This window comes from Drosophila gunungcola (assembly GCF_025200985.1).
Source record: "Drosophila gunungcola strain Sukarami chromosome X unlocalized genomic scaffold, Dgunungcola_SK_2 000050F, whole genome shotgun sequence".
In the NCBI taxonomy this organism is placed as follows: Eukaryota; Metazoa; Arthropoda; class Insecta; order Diptera; family Drosophilidae; genus Drosophila; species Drosophila gunungcola.
Genome location: NW_026453194.1, coordinates 238,944 through 255,521, shown reverse-complemented (window position 1 = coordinate 255,521; position 16,578 = coordinate 238,944). Strand labels below are relative to the sequence as shown.

The 16,578-nt window shown below is 52.9% G+C and overlaps 2 protein-coding genes across 2 annotated transcripts; one reads left to right on the top strand and one right to left on the bottom strand.

Moving 5' to 3' along the window:
- Window positions 1-457: 457 nt before the first annotated feature.
- Window positions 458-3,834, bottom strand: LOC128261077 (transcription factor grauzone). Its single transcript, XM_052994523.1, has 5 exons — window positions 3,605-3,834; window positions 3,104-3,524; window positions 2,591-3,041; window positions 2,302-2,514; window positions 458-1,059 (listed from the first exon to the last, which is right to left on the bottom strand). Exons 1-5 carry the CDS (start codon window positions 3,725-3,727, stop codon window positions 510-512), a joined length of 1,758 nt encoding a protein of 585 aa, XP_052850483.1. The 5' UTR covers window positions 3,728-3,834; the 3' UTR covers window positions 458-509.
- A 1,506-nt stretch (window positions 3,835-5,340) lies between these two features.
- On the top strand, window positions 5,341-16,339 carry LOC128261063 (neurogenic protein mastermind). The gene is given in 8 exon segments (XM_052994502.1): window positions 5,341-5,670; window positions 6,991-7,260; window positions 7,330-7,498; window positions 7,582-7,938; window positions 7,941-8,563; window positions 8,566-13,875; window positions 14,682-14,786; window positions 14,856-16,339. Coding segments are annotated over 7 exon segments (7,275 nt in total). The 5' UTR covers window positions 5,341-5,670; window positions 6,991-7,170; the 3' UTR covers window positions 15,477-16,339.
- The last annotated feature ends 239 nt before the right edge of the window (window positions 16,340-16,578 follow it).

The window sequence follows — 16,578 nt, the reverse complement described above, 5'->3', positions numbered from 1 at the left end:
GTTTTCCGAAAAATAAATATTAGAAAATACTCTTTTAAAAGTTCTTCAAAAGTAACACATTCTAGAAAGAATAAGGTTTACTCTGATTCCTATTTTGACCTTACAATTATACAATGATTTTTTTTAAAACCACAAAAAGTACCTTTAATCCTATTTGATCTACACAAAATAGTTCCGTGGAATTGCTTAAAATTGTATATAATAATTCAGGTTTTCGGAAACAACAACCACAGGCGAAATCAGGTCCACAGAAGCCGTAGGCGGACGAACCATGGGCAAGGACTTCTACAAGATCCTTGGGATTGAACGCGGGGCGTCGCCATCACCTTCTCCAGCCTCCTGCCCAAGTGGTATAGTAAATGATCTAATGGGAAACTGGCGGTGTTTTCATCCTCTATGCATTCTGACAAATGGCCTGCCATTCAGACCAAATCCACGAGAGAAACAGTGAAGTATGTATAGTTAATTAATGTGTATAATGTTTAAACATATTTGTGCCTGGATCTGGATTACGAATCGGTGGATCCCGGCTTGAACTGCGGATTGTGCGAGCGGGCCATCTTGGCGCGCAGCCATTCGTCCGCATGGCGCTGCTTGATGTGGACGTACATGTTGGAGCGGGAGCGGCACTCCTTCGGACAGTGCGGGCAGTTGTACAGCTGCAGGCCCGTGTGGATGGCCATGTGCTCGTCCAGGTTGCGCTGCTGCTTGAAGCTCTTCTCGCAGAACGTGCACTGCAGGTTGGTGGTCAACTTGTGGGCGTACTTCACGTGGCCCCGTAACGCTGTGCGCGAGGTGCAGGTCTTGCCGCAGTGCGGGCACACCGTGTCCGTGCTGTCGTGGGTGAAGCGATGCAGCCGCAGGCTGTGCTCGTTCTTCAGCCACACACCGCAGACGGGGCACTCCACCGCCGGCGCCACCACGCCCTGGTGCTCCAGCAAATGGCGGTCGAAGGAGGGCTTGAACTTGAACTTCTTGCCGCAAATGTCGCAGACGTGCCGGTGAAGGTCCTCGTGAATGGATTGGATGTGCCGCCGCAGCCTGTGTATGTTGGCGAAGCTGTCAAAACAAATCGAGTTTTATTACACTGAATTACCAGATAAATTACTTGGGAAAGAATAGGATGAGGATCAGCTCTCTATACAACAATTAAGTACAATTAAGTAAGTAATTAAGTCAATTAAGTATTGTATGTTGGACTACCTTCAGCTTAGGAATTCGTGGTAATTCAAAAAAAGAGAATTGTTGAGTGGTTCGGTAGAAAAATAAAGATGAACGTTCTGTTATAATTGTTAGAATACAATAATAAAGTCAAATATTGCGTATGCTAATAATTATTAATAAACGATATGTTTTTTAGCTGAAGAATTTGCGGTTATTAATTAATTAAGATATTGAGTATTGCCTCTTGCGTTTATAAGCGATAAAATTATATATTTTTTTTTAATAAAATTAAGCTGAAATTCGTTCCTGATCAGAAATTATTTAAACGGAACCTCAAATGAGCTGTTGAGCTTAAACTTTGAGTAAGGTGATTTTCATAAGATTGTTTGCATTGAAGGCTTGTCCAGCATTTTGTTAAGCTATCTCTCTCGTTTATGTGTGCATCTGCAACATTTCAGGTGTATAAAGCACATATTCTGCAGTCTAAAAGCCACGACAAATATCGACAATTAGATTTATCCCAAAATATAAGAAGATATTTTGTACGAAATAAGCTCAAAAATAGCAGACAACTTTGCCTAGTTTAAATACAATTGAAGAGCCTTTGGAAAATGGTACTTTTAACAGTACAAAATATTTCAAAATTGAGTTAGCCGTTGTTTAAAACAATAAGTCAAGCATTATTTTTTTTAAGAAACAAGGAATTTTTTGTAAATAACTCATTTAACAAGAAATTATATACATTCAAATTGCTTAGCGAAATGAATTCAGCTGCGTTACTTTGTCATAAGAAACCAATAACCTTAAATTAAAATCTATACAAATTTGTAAGCAATTCTTATTATACCTCAAAGCAGCTTTTCAATTTCTACCATGAATAAGGCCACAAGTCACAAACAATTACCTACATATCTATGGCTCTATAAAAGTGTACAAATGGGTAATTACTTTTGACGTTACTCGACCATAGCCTTGTGTGTCTCTTTTGTTTTGCAATATTATATTGGTAAACAAGATTACTAGTCACCATCATCAAAGAGATTTCTAATTAGTCCAAATATGAGTAATGCAGTATTGATAAATGTGCATCACCAGAGCAGGTCCATCTGTTTGGACCGGACATTACCGCATCCTCACCTTTTGCAGCAGATCTCGCAGTTGTGCTCCAGCTGATCGGTGTCGTGCTTGGCCAGGTGGTTGGCCATTCGGCGCTCGCTGCTGAAGGTGCGCTCGCATTTGGGGCAGGGGAACTTGAGGACCTTGTCGATCTGGGCGACCTTGTTGTGCACCGTCTCGATGTGGGTGGCCAAATAGTCCTGCGAGTTGAGCGACTTCTGGCAAATGGTGCAGCTATTGGGTTGATAAAATATTGATAATCTATAGCTCCAGAACAGAACTCACTTTCAGATGTGTGTTGCAGACTCACGTGAAGAGCTTGGGATTGACATGCTTGCGGATGTGGTCCATCAGTTTGGAAGCCCGCGTGAATATCTTGCCACAGCACTTGATGTAGTACTCCCGCTCATGGACCTCCTGGAAGTGTGTCTTCAGGTCGGACAGGTAGGGAGCGCTGAAGTCGCACAGGTCGCAGTTGGCGCTCATATAGCTGGCGATGGCCTCCTCGTAGCGCTTGGCCAGCTGGGCGCGGGAGCAGCCCTTGGGCTTGCGCTCGAGGACGGCCTGTAGCTCGGTCTCCTGCACCTCGGTTGGTGCGCGCTGGCCCTGAACGGGTGCTTTTCTGCGTCGCCGCTTGCTGCCGTCGTCGAGCAGATCGGAGAGCTCCTGGTGCAGGGACAGTGTGCCCCGATCCTTCGAGGAGCGGACCGTGGCCTTGCGCTTGGGCTTCATCTTGGCCTGCAGCCGGACCAGGGGTTCATCTGTCAGGACAACAGAAAGTTAGCCACAGAAAATCACTTGTTGGCCAATGATGGGTACCCACCATCCGAAGTATCGTCCTGCGCCTCCGCCTCGCTGTCACTGGGCTGCAGGCAGGGCTTCTCGTCCTCGTCCTCGTTCTCCTCCGCCTCGGACTCCGCCTCGGGCATCTGCTCCTTGACCTGCTCCCTGACCTCCACACTGTCCACATTAACGTCCAGCACGCTGCCCAGCAGGCTCAGGTTATGCAGGTCCAGGGGCTTCTCGTCCATGTCGCCCGCTGCCAGCGGCAGCTCATCTATGTTGACGTCCACATCGACGCCGCCCGTCCACTTCATCGCCGCACAGTCGACGTCGACGGTGAGGAACTCCTTTTTCAGGGAGCACTGCTTCTGCTCCACCAGCTGCCAGAAGCCGTTGAAGTCCTCCAGGTGCTCACAGCAGTCGGTGCACACGCTGGTCGAGATGCCGTCGTCCGGAAGGATCTGGACGCGACATTGGGACATTTGGACATTGGTTAGGTGCGTCGTTTGCTGTTTACTGACCAAAGATTCGGTTCACCCACCTCCAGCTGCAGAAACTTGGCGATCATCTTGACCAGGCGCGTCTCCGCCAGCGTGTCGTCCGTCTCGAAGAGGAAGACGGCGCTCCCGGGACTGACGCAACGCAGGCACAGGCGACAGATCATCTTGTTCCGATCGAATCAAAATTATAAATCAATTATTCACTTTTAATTAATTGGTTGCGCTGTAAACAACATAATTAGGGATGTCATTTAAATTGGGTATGGCAAAACTCTTCATCAGGTGCGGTGGGCTTACGCGGGGTGGCAACGCCATGTAGATCCTTAACGGTATGGCTTGAAATTGATTTGGGGTATTCCATAGTGTTGGATTTTGGATTTTAAGCCCAACATTTACCCAGCTGGCTTCTGTTTAAATTGGAGCGATAATTTTTCATTACCAATTGTAAATGAAAACTATAGTGCGCTTTAAAAATTTTTGCATTTAATATCTGCTATACAATTTTAGACAAAATGAAGTTGTGTAACATAAATAAGCAATTGAGCAGCAGAAAGAATATTATGTAAAATAATTTAAAAAAAAATAGAAACCATGATTTTTTGACCACCACACCTATCGATAAAGATACCAGTCCGCGGACAGATGGGCAACGTCGCGGCTCATCCAGTCATATCTGGCAACGCTAGCCGCAAAATGGCAAAAAAATAATACATACGATTTAAAACTAATGGACAATTACGTATTACGTGAAAAGAACGCAACGCAACTAACCAAAACCCAATTGTCAATAAGCCCAGTGCAGTCGCGCGTGTGCGTGTTTGCAAAACCCCAGCAGAGGAAAAGTCCGTGGGAAAAGTGATTCAAACGGGTTTCGGAACGGAAACTTGGGGCCTCCTCGTCCCATCCCATACCCATACGATTTCATTTTCCATCTACACTTGCGAAAAGCGACAGAGCGCGCGAGAGAGACGGCGCGAGTGAGTGGAGAGAGGCAGAGAGTTGCGAGTGCGAACGAGAGCGCTGACAACGCCACAGCGAGAGCCGAAAATCGCAACGAAATCAAATCGAATCGGCACCAAATCGAAGATTCTGGCGAACAAAGACTGCTAAACTGCCAACTACCCACTAGCAACAACGTCTCCGTCTCGCTGCCTTCGGCTGCGCTCTCTTTTTGTTTTCGTTCATTTTTCGCAAGCGGCGAAACGAAACACGGGCGCTGAGTAAGCGCCAGAAAGAGTGCAAAAAAACGAAGGAACGAAAGAAAGAAGCCAAGGAGCAACGAACTGTGTTTGCGGTGTGTGCCCTGCGTGCGAACGGGTAAGCTCTATGTTCTCTCATGCTCGCTCTCCTTCTATCCGCTGGCGGAATCTTGTCCGAAATCGGGATTTTCGGACAGCAAGGATTTCAAATTCTGGTTAATTTTACAGCGTTTGTGTTGGCTTTCTTTTGGCTCTTACCAATAATTAAAAGAATAATTAAAATATTAGCTGGCTTTGTTAAATCCGCTGTGTGCAAGAGAGAGCACGTTGTGCGCGTTCGTCTGGTTATCCTGCTCTCTCCTGCAACAGCGTTGCATTTGTCGGCGGCAGGTTTGCGTTTTCCGTTTTGTTTTCATAATACCTTAAGAGATAGAGATTGTGTTAATTTGTGTTTAATCAGCAAATATAACAAACAGGGCAAGCAAGTCCCCTAATTGTTTAATAATTGCCAGGTGTTTTTTGGCCCTTGCCACCCTTGCAATAATTTCCTTAGCGGTCTGGCTGGATTTGTCCACGCCGGCTGGCAACGCCGTGCTCCACACCACTCACACGCACGCAATACATGCGAAAAGTGCGAAGTGGAAGAGGAAGAACTCGACGAAGAAGAAGCAGCGGCAAACTTTATGTCGGACGGTGGAAAGCAGAATAAAAATTTGCACTTAATGCGAAATTAAACGGTCAACCGCAGTCGATTATCCGTTAGATAGGCTGCAGAGTGTGTTAGCAAACCGCGAAACATTCAAAGTGAACAAATTTTAACGTTTTCCATTCAATTTCTCATTTCTCATCGCTAATATAACAAACGAAACTCCCCGAGTGTGCGGCTGTGTGCGTGCGGTGTTTAAACGGTATATTTCACTCTTCTCTTCTCTTTGTTTGCATTTTGCCAGCCACTAGGCACATACAATGCAAACACATGCAAACATAAATAAAAGGACCTGGCTGTAAAACAAAAAAAAATTGCACTCGTCGATTAAATAATAACTATAAAAAAAAAGCCTCTCGCTCTCTGTGTGTGCGTGTGAGTATCTGTACTGGTTTTAGTGTGCGTTGTGCCTGTGAATGATTGTTATTTGGAAAAGGAGAAAAAGAATTGTTGCCAAGCGTTTATATTGTCTTGTATTCCCACACTTACATCAAATTGCTTACATTTTAAATGCCCTGCACCGGCCCTTTGTTGTTGTTGAGAGGATTTTGCTGGCCCCGATTCTGTTGTTTTTGCTGTAGTTGTCGGCCATTGTTCGTCCGCCTCCTCCAACGCCCCCTCCCAACAATTATTACAAGACGCCACCGCAAAAATTCTTTCAATGCGTTGCCGCTTCTGCCGCTGGTGTGTGTGTGGGCAGACAAGTCTAGCCATCTCGCTCTTACTGTTGCCCACCTTAGGCGGCCTCTTATTTGCGTGTGCCTAGCACCACTAGCTGTCCTGCTCGCACCAAACATTGACTGCAATGCACAGTCAGAGCGAGGGGATTTCTCGGGAATAGTTGCCCCCCCAAAAGTTTTCGTAATAAACGCAATATAATATCATAACAAAATCCTCAAAAAACATTTTTTCAATAATCAAACTCATTTAAGACTAAAACAATCTATTTTTTGCTTTTAATATTTAGTTCGCTTAGATGAAAAAACGTTCTTAAAACCCCCTTTTCACAATATTCTTTTGAGAAAATTGCGTTAATAATAAGTATAGGCTTGAAGAGCTGGGATAAAATATTAAATAAAATTAAATTAAAATTAGTGAGAGTTTCGTTGTAAATTTGCTATGATTCTAGCAAAAATATTTTTTATTTCTACAATCAGGTTGAAGTTAAAAGACTACAGGACATCGAGATTTGACTTTTAGCTAAAAATTAGGAACTAAAACAATTTCCGAAAACAATTACACAGGAGAGGTTTTTTTTTTTTTAAGAGAGTCTTGGAATATGAGCTTGAATGGAAATCTTGACAAGCGCCCCCTAAAGTGTACTCTAGACCCGCCTCTGATCACATTGTGGGTGCGGAGCGGGTGGTGGCGTCAAAAAAGAGTAATTCTTAGAGGCAAACGTACTAAAACAGACAACAAAAGCCTAGTGGGCAGTAAACAAATTGTAGGGAGCCCCGATGGCAACTACCCACCCCGCATATCTTTCACTTGTACTCAATGTTATTCCTATCTGTGCTTGCAGCCCACCAGAAAGACTGAAACAAGGATCGTCTTTGGCCCAAAAGCGGCGATCCCAGCACCTAGACCTCAGCCAGAGCCACAGCCACAGCCACATCCTTGCCCATTCTCCAGCGCAGCGGGACGAAGAGGAGCGCGGCGGCGGCGTGAAGGAAGCTAACGCTAATGAGGATCTATTGGCAGCATGAGTACACTGGGGGGAAGTAGGGGAGAGCGAAATGCCAAGCCCAAATTTACTGCGTTGGATATAAATCGCATGTACAAGAATAGCCGCGTAAGTAGAGTCACACCAAAGTCGATTCAATTCAATGTTTAAACACTTATTTATCTTGGTTGTTTGCAGGGCGAGTCGAGTGAACCATCTGCACAAAAGAATCAAGTGCCACGTAAACATGGAATGCAAATCTTGGGCAAAGTGCCGTCCGCTAGGCGACCACCAGCCAATCTGCCATCCCTGAAGGCCGAGACCCACACCAGCAGCAACAATAATCTCCTCCTAGTCTCAGTCGAAGGTGGGTGTTCTTAGATCGTAGATCGTATATACCTTGGGTCAATCAGCAGTCATATGTATAACTTGCTAAATATCTCACTACAGGAGCCACATCTGGAGGAGCAGGCGCAGGCGGAGCAGCGGGAGCAGGCGCGGCAGGAACAAATACTAGCCACAACAACACCACTGCCCACAGCGGAAGTTCAGGAACGGGCGGCGGAACGGGTTCAGGCGGAGGAGGAGCTGCGTCGTCATCTGCTCTCGGCCATCATACCCAGCAGCAAGCCCACAGCCAGCACCAGCACAACAACAACGTAGGCCTTGGTCCGAACGCTGGAAAGTTCGTCAACAGCAACAACAGCAGTAGCAACAATAACGCCGGCGGCTCAGGCGGCGGCGGTAATAAGAACTTCAAATTAATCAACAACTCCGTGAGCAGCTCAGGCGGCGGAGGAGGAGGAGGATCGGCAACAGCGGCTCGACAGGAGGAGGAGCAGGGTCCGGATTGGGCGGACACTCAATCAACTCGCCCAAGACATGGTCTGCCATCACCACAGGACACGAACGGGGCTCGGGCGGCCAGCACTTCGGCCGCCAGCAGCAGCAGGTGGTGCCCCACTACCAGAGTCCCCAGTTCCAGTACGAGTTCCCCACGCTGGACGGCACAGTTGGCAGCGGCGCCGGCGGCGGGTCGGGTGCGGGTGTGGGATCCGGAGCTGGAGCGGGCAAGAGCCATTACCAGAACCAGGCGCACCATGCCGGCCACCAAAATCACCACCAGCATCAGCAGCACCACCAGCAGCATCAACAGCACCACCACCAGCAGCAACAGCACCATCGGGACTACCACCATGGCCACGGGCGCCAGTATGGACACCACTCGCATCGCGACTACAGAGATGGCAGCGACGACGTCGGCGGCGGCGGGTCCGTGGAGCTGGGCGAGCTCAGCCTTCGTCCGCAGAACGACACGGCCGCCTGGCTGCAGCAGCAGGAGAAGGCTGCCAAGGTGGCAGCAGCTGCGGCAGCGGACCAGGGTCTCAACCTACAGGGCCCGGTCCACCACCAGATGGGGGTAACGGCGGCGGCGGAGGAGGAGGAGGAGGTGGAGGAGGATCGGGCGGAGCTGTGCCCCTGCCCATCCTCTCGCTGATGCCCTCGTTCATGCGCAGCGGTGCTCCGTTGCCCGCCGCAGGAGCGACGGCGGCCAGCATCTTGGCCGGCGGATCCTTGGACTCCGCCGCCATGCCCAGCGCTCCCTACCAAAACGGCATACTGGGCGGTCGCTCGGCCTCGCCTGCTGTAGTGGGCAGTGGCGGCTTCCGGGCGGCCACAGCCATCCCCAAGCGACCACCGGCCTCCTCCTCGCCCCCTCAGTCTGGACTAGGCCTTGGAGGATCTCCCACTCCCCCACAATCCCAGCAGCAGCAGCAGGCTAACGGCGGGGGAGGCGGCGGAGCCGGGCGCAAGGACAAGGACTATGTGGTAGAGCCGGAAGTGGCTCAGATGCAGCGTCCCATCATCCGCGAGGAGGACCTGGAGCGCCTCAACGCCATTGCCAAGGACGACAGCTGGACCAAGCAGGACGACATTGACTACACGAAGAAACTAACATTCTCGGACGACGAGTCCACGCCGGAGGAGCACCAGGGGCAGGGCAAGCAGCAGCAGCAGCACGGCTCCGCCCAGCTGCAGACGCAAGGATCATCCTCCTCAGTATTGGCTGGCAACGATCAACGCAAGCTGTCCACCTCCACATCCAGTTGGCAGCGCGGCAAGGAGAGCACCGAGCGCGAACAGCAGCCACCAGAAGTTATTCAGGACCAGCAGCAGCAGCAGCTCCAGCAGCAGCAGCAGCAACAACAGCAACAACAGCAGCAGCAGCAAGAGATCCGCCAGCAGAACGGCCATCGAGGCAGCTCAGGCAATGTGGGAGCGCCGGTGGCCGGCGGAATCGCCTTGGATGCCAGTGTCTACGAGCGAGTGAAGCAGCGCAAGGAGGAGGAGGAGCGTCGCGAAATGGAACGCAAGCAGGCGGCTGCCAAGAAGCTGCAGGAACTAGAAATGAAGATGAATAGCAAAAAGGCGGCGGCGGCAGCCCTGGCCGGAGCCGATGGAGGATCCCTCTCGTCCGCGGCCTCATTGGCCGGCAATGAAGTGCCACCCCCGTCCGCATCGCTGGGCAACGTCAGCGAGGACGAGGGAGGAGGCCAAGGCGGTGGCGGCAGCGGCAGCGGAGGTTTGCACCGTCGACCCCGGGGAAGCATCTCCAGTCTGGGCAGCGGCGTCACTCCCACGGGAGGAGCTGGTGGAGGTGGCGGAGCATCGTCATCCTCGTCGGCAGGCGGCGACTACGGCCAAAAGACCTTCCTCACCCATTTCCAATCAAATTTACCACCCCGCTTCCAGCGCCAGCAGCAGCAGCAACAGCAGCAGCTGCCGCGCTTGGAAAAGAGCGCCTCGGCCAGCAGCGCATTCGATAGCAATTCCCGCTATCTGCAGAAGGGTGGTGTCGGCGGAGGCGGAGGCGGTGGAGGAGGTGGTGGCGTTGCGAGTGGAGGACCACAAGCCAATGCTGGACAGGGTCGCACCATCTCCGGCGGCTATGCGCAGCGCGGTGCCAGCATCGGAGGCAGCGGTGGCGGCGGCGGCGGCGGATACGGACGCAACCGGCACGACAGCAACAGTGCTCGAGAGGAGCAGGAGCTGGAGCAGCAGCAACAGCAGCAGCGGTTCACCCGCGGCGTGGACTACCGACAGGCGCAACCGCTGCCGCGCAGCATATCGGAGAACTCGCACCGCAAGACCAGCGTGTCATCGGCTGGCGACGATGTCCTGGGCACCGGCAGCGGCTCCTGTTCATCGTGGGCAGAGCAAACGGATGCCGAGCAGAAGGTTCACCATCGCCACCGCGAGGAGAGCTTCTCCTCGAGCCACAGCCACGACTCGACGGTGCAGATAAAGATCCTGCAGCGTCCGGCCCGCCAGCCGAGCCTCAGTGAGGAGTCATCGCAGTCGCAGCAGAAGCAGCTGCCCGCCTCGCCGCAGCAGCAGAAATCGCTGACGGCGGAGCCCATGCCCACGCAGATCCTGCGGCGCAGCGTGGAGATCGAGAAGCCCGTCGAGGAGAGGGCGGACGACAAGGCCGCCTTGGATTCCGAGGACAAGGCGAAGTCAGGGGCCTCATCCGGCAAGTTGGCGGATGAGGATAAGTCTGGCAACAAGCGGCCCAGTCCCAGGAGCGGAGGAGCGGCATGCGGAGGAGGAGGCGGAGGAGGGGGAGGTCGAGTTGGAGGTCGTAGCTATACCAGCGGCAGTGGCGGTTCATCCGTCGGATCGGGCAGTAGCTACCGCGGCCAGAGGAGCGCCGGTGACTGGAACAGCAGTCGTGGCAGCGGCGGCGGCAGACGTTACTACGGCAGCGGAGGCGAGCAGTCGGAGCACTCCGAGGACGTGGACGAGGACTGCTACAGCAGCAGTGGAGGAGGCGGAGCAGCAACGCGTCGCAGCCCCAAAGAAGCGGGCAGCAGTGCAGCCAATTCCGGCCAGGCTGCGGCCAACAAGGCGGGCTTCTCGCCCCGCGGCGAACCGTCGCGACGTGGACGTGGTGGCCTCTCCAGCGGAGGAGGTGGCGGCGGCGGCTCCGCTCCCGGTTATCGTCGTCAGCCCGTGGGCTCTGGCTCTGGCTCTGGCTCCGGCTCCGGCTCTGGCCCGGGATCGGGTGGAGCGGGGGGCCGCAGCTACGGCAGACTCGGCTACGAGGAGTACGGCAAGCAGCAGCGCACCTCCGAATCGGACGCGGACCTGGACAAGACCAAGCAGAACCAGCTGGCACTCAGCGCCGGCCTGCACAAACCCAGCAAGGATGACAAGGATTCGTCGTCTGCGCTCAGCGGCGAGGAGAAGGACAAGACTGCCACTCTAGCTCCTGCCCACAACACTGCCCTGCTGGCGAAGGACGAGCTGCTGCTGCAGAAGGAGTCGGCGGGTCGCCTGCTGCCACCCGGCCTTTCGGGATCAGTGGGATCGGCCGCTGCCTCAGCCTCTGGCTCTGCCTCTGCCTCTGCCACATCCGTAGCCACATCCGGCGCAGTTCCCAGCTCAGCAGCGGACCAGAAGAAGAAGGGTGAGTCGTCCTCCTGTGCCGTTGTCGGCGGCGAGAAGGTGACGGGCGGCAAGTTGCCCGCCATTGGCGAGAAGACCTCGCTGGGCGCCGTTGGCTCGGGTCCATCCACCAATCTGCTGTTGGACGCCGGCGCCCCCGTCAACACGATCATCTTCGAGAACTCGACATACAAGCAGCAGGCGGCGGCCGCTGCCGTGGTGGCCAAGCCCGGCACGCTCTCGGTGTCCAGTGGCGGACCGGCCAGCATGTCCGTGGACAGCCTGTCCAGTGCCCTCTCGCAGATGAGTTTCGGGGGCAAGGCGACGGCTCCGGGCGCCGGCGACGATTCGCAGGATATGAAACTGGGCTTCAGCTTTGGCGATGACCCCACAACGCCTCTCAAGGTGGTCGACACCATTGATAAAACGGCCAGCCAGCAGCAGCAGCAACAACAACAACACTCCCAGCAACAGCAGCAGCAAAACAACTCGACGGCGGATCTGAACATGAAGATAGCCAGCGTGAAGAAGGTCTGGGAGTCGGCCACGCCCATGTCCGACGGACCCTCGCCGTCGCAGGTGCAACAGCAGCAGCAACAGCAACAGCAACAACAGCAGCAGCAGCAACAGCCCCAGCAGCAACAGCAATCGCAGGTGCAAGTGGTGGCGCAGCAGCAGCAGCAGCAACAACAACAACAACAGCAGCAGGTTGTGGGTGGACCGCAGCAGGCTGGAGACGATGGTAGTGGCCACATGAGCGCCGCCTCCTTCGTGGCCGCAGTGGCCGCCTCACAGCACCAGCAGCAGCACCAACAGCAGCACCAGCAGATGCCGCACTACGCGGTGTCGGCGGTGCACATGCAGAGCCACCACCACCAACAGCAGCAGCAGCAGCAGCAGGCGGCGGCAGCGGTGGCGGCAGCGCAGGCGCAGCACCACCAGCAGCAGCAGGCACAGGCGCACCACCAGCAGCAGCACCATGCACTCTCCTCGCCGGGCCCGGTGCCCGGAGGACATGGCCACGGCTACGGCCATGGGTCGCCGTTCGACGCGGGATCGTTGGAGCAGCAGTTCCAGCAGGAGGACTATCCCAGTCCCCAGCAGCAACAGCAGGCGCACCAGAAGACCAAGCAGTTGCAGCAGCAGCAGCAGCACCTGGGCATGTCTCCGCCGCCCAGCCAACAGCAGCAGCAGCACTCGCAGCAGCAACAGCAGCAGCAGCAGGCTCATCAGCAACAGCAGCAGCAGCAGGCACACCAGCAACAACAGCAGCAACAGCCCTCGTTCTACCAGGCGTCACCACAGTTCGGCGTCGGTGGCATTCCCACGATCCCCAGCCCGCCGGCCGTGGTGTTCAACTCGTCGCAGATGCCGCCGCCGCCACCGTCACAGGGCGGCAATCTGTACGCTCCATTCCATTCGCTCGATCATTCGAGCCGTTCGCCCGCCTACTCGGCGGCGGCGGCCGCCCACAGCTTCCCGAACCACTATGCGGCAGCAGCAGCGGCGGCGGCGGCAGCGGCCGCGGGCGGCGGTCCCTTCAACGTCAACGTGAACGCCTATGCGATGCAGACGCCGCACGGCGGCAACCTCCCGCCCACGGCGCCCACTCCGGACATGTACTCGAACCTCTCGTCCCAGTTCCGGCTGGGCGGTGGTCCGGGTCCCGGACCGGGTCCCTTCGGCCAGCCCAGCTCGCAGCAGCTGAGCAACCCCAGCAACCACGCTGCGGTGGCCATCATCTCGTCCAGCAGCAACTCCATGATGTCGTCTGGGGCGGCCAAGCCGCCGCCCAGCCAGCAGCCCATCGGGGCCATAGGCTCCAAGTCGGCGGGCAGCGGCGGTGGTCCGGGACCGGGACCGGGACCCGGCCCGTATGCCACTACCCAGCAGTACATGAATCTTTATGCCGGTCCGCCGCAGCATCCGGGCCAGGGTGGTCCGCCGCCGGGCGCCCACCAGCTGCAGTCGAACAGCTACTACTCGAATTCGGCGCCGGGCGGCCCAAGCGGACCGCAATTCTACGGCGGACCGCCGCCGCAGGGCAATGGCGGGGCCCAGAGCTACGGCCTGGCCACCGCCGCCGGCATGTATGGCGGCCATCAGGGCGGTCCGCCCGGCTCCAATGGGCCGCCGGGACCGCCGCAGTCGCAGCACACCATGGGCACCTTTAACACGCAGTTCATGAACTCGCAACTCCTGACGGCGGCCAGCATCAACCAGTACCGCGGCGGACCCACGCCCGGAGCCGCTTATCTCAAGGGCAGCCAGGGCCAGGCACACATGCAGGACTCGGTAAGCCAATGACGACTCCTCATCGCACTGCCCACTATCCCACTATCTCACTTTGCCATTAACCATTAATTATTAACCACATTGTCGTTTTCCTCCCAGTTTGGTAAGGAGAGAAACAAGTCAGGACCATAAACCTAAGATGGGATCGAGTTTTGAGCAAGATACGGAGCCAGAGATTGGCAAGAAGAATATAATTGTTGGATTTATCGTTGAGTTATTCCCGATTTTGAAGCATTTTCTCTTTTTCTTTTTTGGTTGAGTAAAGAAAGACCTTATCATTAACAATTTTGTTGTTTTTCTATCTCTTTATAAAGAGAAACAGTGCAAAGGAACTGGGTTTCATTCATTGAATCCAATGATGACCCCCAGTAGGATATTATCTTAATATCCAACCATTTTTGGATACCAAAATCTGATTAGTATTTCAGATTTCACTGCTCATTGGAGTTGTTATATACATATCTATCTTGCTCGAATGAATTGTAAATTGTATAGTCTGACAAAAATTTCTCGAATTAATGAACACAACAATGTGATGTTAGAAAGTCATATACAGAATTTAACCTCTGGTTAAAAATTGTAAGTGAAAAAAGCTGCAAAGTGATATTGTGAAAATCTATATGTTTTCGAATGCAAATTGACCAGTATCATTTTCACGTTCAGAGGTTTCTACTTCAGTGGATCTTTAAAAACTGTTTAGAACTCGAACTCTATCCCAACGACACCAGCATGCAGACTTATATCTCAGCCACTGGGATATTTTATATACCTCTTCTAATTTTTTGTTTTGCTTTTTCTCTTCTTAGATGGGTCGTCAGCTGAAGAGTCCACTGAGCGCGGACATGAGCCTCGGTCTGGCCAAGCAGGTGCAGTCGCAGCCCAGTCCACCGCACCATAAGAACTACGGCGCGGTAAGTGTTTTGGCTGAGCTCTTTGTAGATGACTCCTGCTAATTGCCCTTTGCCCTTTCTTCCTTCCAGTGGGACCTGCAGAACCAGGTGCTGCAGCAGCAGCAATCTCAGCAGCAGCAGCAACAGCGGCAGGGCGGCGGCGGCAACGGGCCGAACATGAATGCCCTGGGCGGCCGAGGCAGCGGGGCGGTGGGCAGCGGCAGCGGCAACGGAGGAGGAGGAGGAGGAGGCGGTGGCTCTCAGGTGGGCGGCAACGGCGGTGGCAATGGCGTCGGCAGCGTTGGCCAAAGTGGCGGCGGACAAGGACGCTATCCAACGCCCATCCAGCGGCCCAACAACTACCCGCAGCATCCCCAGCAACAGCAGCAACAACAGCAGCAGCAGCAGCAACAGCGGGATGCAGCAGCGGCAGCAGCGGCGGCGGCTCAGCGGGCCCAAAATATGCGCCAGGTGACCGGTGGCGGCGGAGGAGTGCCCGGAAGTGCCGGCGGCGGCGGGGGCGGCAGCAATACCCCTGTGGGACCGCCCGGCGGCAATAACGGCGGCAACGGCGGTCCTGGCGGAGCGGTCGTCGGAGGAGGAGGAGGAGCGGGCGGAGCGGCGGGCTCCGGACCCGGAAAACCCTACTATGCGAATAACGCCGCCGGCACGGGCGGTGGGGCCAATCGCGGGGAGTGGCATGCGAACTGAGCGAACTGCATCCGAGCACCACCCACCAGTCCACCAGTCCACCATCCCAGCCACACCCGTCAGCAAACCCGAGAACAACAAAATCAAGTGAGATACAAATGGAAAGCAGGAGGATGTCAGTCGTCAGACGGTCAGTCCGAGAGCTGGAGGAAAACGTATCTTAAACAAAACGAGAACATTAACGCAAACACAGAAAGCAGCCAGGAAGTCGAAACTAGCGAAAGCCAAGAGAAAGTGAGAAAGAATATAAACAAGCAGCGAAACCAAGCGGAACACAAAAATCCAACCTTCATTCACATCATGTAAAAGGGGGATGTTGTGAGTAGGAAAGTGAGCTACTGGGGGAATCCCTGTCATAACCGCAAAAAGGCAAAAAGGCAACTCAGCAAATAATCAGCGAAAGGCAACCGTAGCGAAGAATCGCAAATCGCAAATCGAAAGTGAGAAGACGAAGGGTTCAACAGGAAACGAGTAAGGAAAAACTAATTGCAAGAAGAAAAAAATATTTAAAAAACAACACCACACACCACACACACACACATGCATACATATACATATACATATACATACATACTTACATAAAATAGCAGAGTGTATTTTTTGTCAAACAAATTTACATAATAATATATTACTTTTATATACTTATGATTTTTTGTAGTAGAGTCTTTCTCATTTAAACAAAACAAAACAAAACAAACGAAACCAGAAAAACAGAAAAACAGAAAATGAACCTTTGGCACTGCGTATGCTTTCATTTCTTTATATATTATACATATTGTTTAATTTTTTTTGCAACCAACAAAAAATCAACTAATAATTCTAATTTATGTTTATGCTACAATATACATTATATATACAATCTATCTATCTATCTATATCTATCGATATCAATCTTTCTGTGTAGACAGCGAATAAGAGAGAGACAGACAGACATACAGAGAGAGAAAGACAGACATAGACAGACAGAAAGAGACAGAGCAAACGAACGAGGGAGAGAGTTTGTTTAAGCGCAAAGTTAAGTTCAAACGAAAAACAAATACATATAGAAATTTTGTCGTCTTATAAACAACAACTACAACAAATAGACAATTGCGTCACAAAT